The sequence below is a fragment of the Lepidothrix coronata genome, unplaced genomic scaffold (assembly GCF_001604755.1).
Source record: "Lepidothrix coronata isolate B3197 unplaced genomic scaffold, Lepidothrix_coronata-1.0 Scaffold350, whole genome shotgun sequence".
In the NCBI taxonomy this organism is placed as follows: Eukaryota; Metazoa; Chordata; class Aves; order Passeriformes; family Pipridae; genus Lepidothrix; species Lepidothrix coronata.
The window spans coordinates 209,402-211,160 of NW_016690530.1; the positions used below are offsets into that span (position 1 = coordinate 209,402).

The window sequence follows — 1,759 nt, forward strand, 5'->3', positions numbered from 1 at the left end:
TCCGGAATTCCCTGACAGGAGGGGGGAGCTGGGGAGGGGTCGGGCTCTGCTCCCAGGGAACAAGGGACAGGAGGAGGGGAAATGGCCCTCAAGGCTCAGGTTGGCCATGAGGAGGAATTTCCCCCTGGAAAGGGTGTTCAGGCCTTGGCAGGGGCTGCCCAGGGAGGTTTAGAGCTGAACTCCCCCCTGGAGCTCCCTCCTGCGCTGCAGCTCTTTCCCTAATTTATTGCTTTGTTTTTTTCCCATTAATGGGGCAGAGCTAATTTCCCATCACTTGAGGTTTCAATCCAACATCCCAGATCCCATCCAGCCGATTTACCCTTTTTTTTTTTCCTTCTACCTTCTTCTGGCTGCCTTGTTCTCCTGCCAGGTTTCTATATTTGGAGCTTTGCATTCCTGCTGCTTTGGCTCATGCTCCAGAGCTGCTGCACCGTGTCGGGGCTCCTTTGCATTCCTGCCTTATTAAAAGGTGCTGCATTCCCTGCTGGCTCCCCTGGCATCTCCCCCAGGGGGTTTTTCAGCTTCCCTCTGGACCTCTCAGTGCCACAGCCCCGGCTCAGCTTCTTCTCCTCTCTCCAGCAGGGAGCTGCAGAGAGCCAGGAGGTTCAAACTGCCAGAGAGGGGCTTTGGGTTGGATTTGGGGAGAAATCCTTCCCTGTCAGGGTGGGGAGGCCCTGGAATGGATTCCCAGAGGATGTCCCGGAATGGATTTCCAGAGGATGTCCCGGAATGGATTTCCAGAGGATGTCCCAGAATGGATTTCCCAGAGGATGCCCCATCCCTGGGAGTGTCCCCAGCCAGGCTGGACGGGGCTTGGATCATCCTGGTGGAGTGGAAGGTGTCCCTGCCCGTGGGCTGGAGGATCTTTGAGGTCCCTCCCGACCCAAAGCACTGCAGGATTCTCTGATTTCTGGGTAATAACACAAAAGACACCGCTGGGATCAAAAAAATCAGAGTTCAGCCGGGCCTTCAGTAAGTCAGGCAGGAGAGGGTTTCACCAAACGTGGTTTTAGTCGAGTCAGGGTTAAATCAGGATTTATTTGAAGGTCTGGGCAGTGCCTGCCTGGATCCAGGCTGGGATAAAAGCAATATAAATGTGAACATCTCACTCTGGTTAACGGGGAGGATCCCACCCAAAACCTTGGGAGCTAAAAAGCACCGAAGAGTTCTGGCTTTGGATCAAAGAACCAGCGACTGCAGGGGAGAGGCCACAACAAAGCCCCATTTTTCGTGGTTCAGGTGAAGATGAACCCACTCAGTGCTCACCAGGAAGGCTCTGGATCCATTCCTGCTGGAAAAGCCTTTGGTAAAGGGACCATTTCGCCCTCCCTGATTCTTGCCCCACGTGGGACATAATTGCCCAGGAATTCCCAAACTTCCTGATTCATTTTCACTACAAAATTGTTCCTGGACCTTTCTCTTGGCCACAAAAACCACCTGGGTGGAGCCACTTCTCCAGTTCACAGGGAACCACCTTTTTTAATAAAAATCCTCCAGTCCTGCTGCCCTGGGTGTGGGTTCAGCTCAGTGGGGCCGAGCTGGTCCCTCTCAGCTCTCCCTGGAGCAGGAAGAAATTGTCCCTTTTTGGGCACATTCCAGGTGACAAAGTGCACCTGAGGGGACTGATCCCTCCTTCAGCCACTTCCAAAAATTCATCTCGTGTTTCTCCCGTGCTCTGGAGGCTGTGTGAGATAAGAAGGTGAGATAAGAGGTGAGATAAGAGGTGAGATAAGAGGTGAGATAGCCCCACGTGGCCCTG

The 1,759-nt window shown here is 53.5% G+C and overlaps 1 protein-coding gene across 1 annotated transcript in view; it reads left to right on the top strand.

Moving 5' to 3' along the window:
• Window positions 1–81: 81 nt before the first annotated feature.
• LOC108509278 (keratin-associated protein 10-7-like) overlaps window positions 82–1,759 on the top strand; it is a 6,120-nt gene continuing 4,442 nt past the window's right edge. The window contains exon 1 of the mRNA XM_017838639.1: window positions 82–99. Coding sequence (XP_017694128.1) covers window positions 82–99 — 18 coding nt within the window. The remainder of the gene's footprint in view (window positions 100–1,759) is intronic.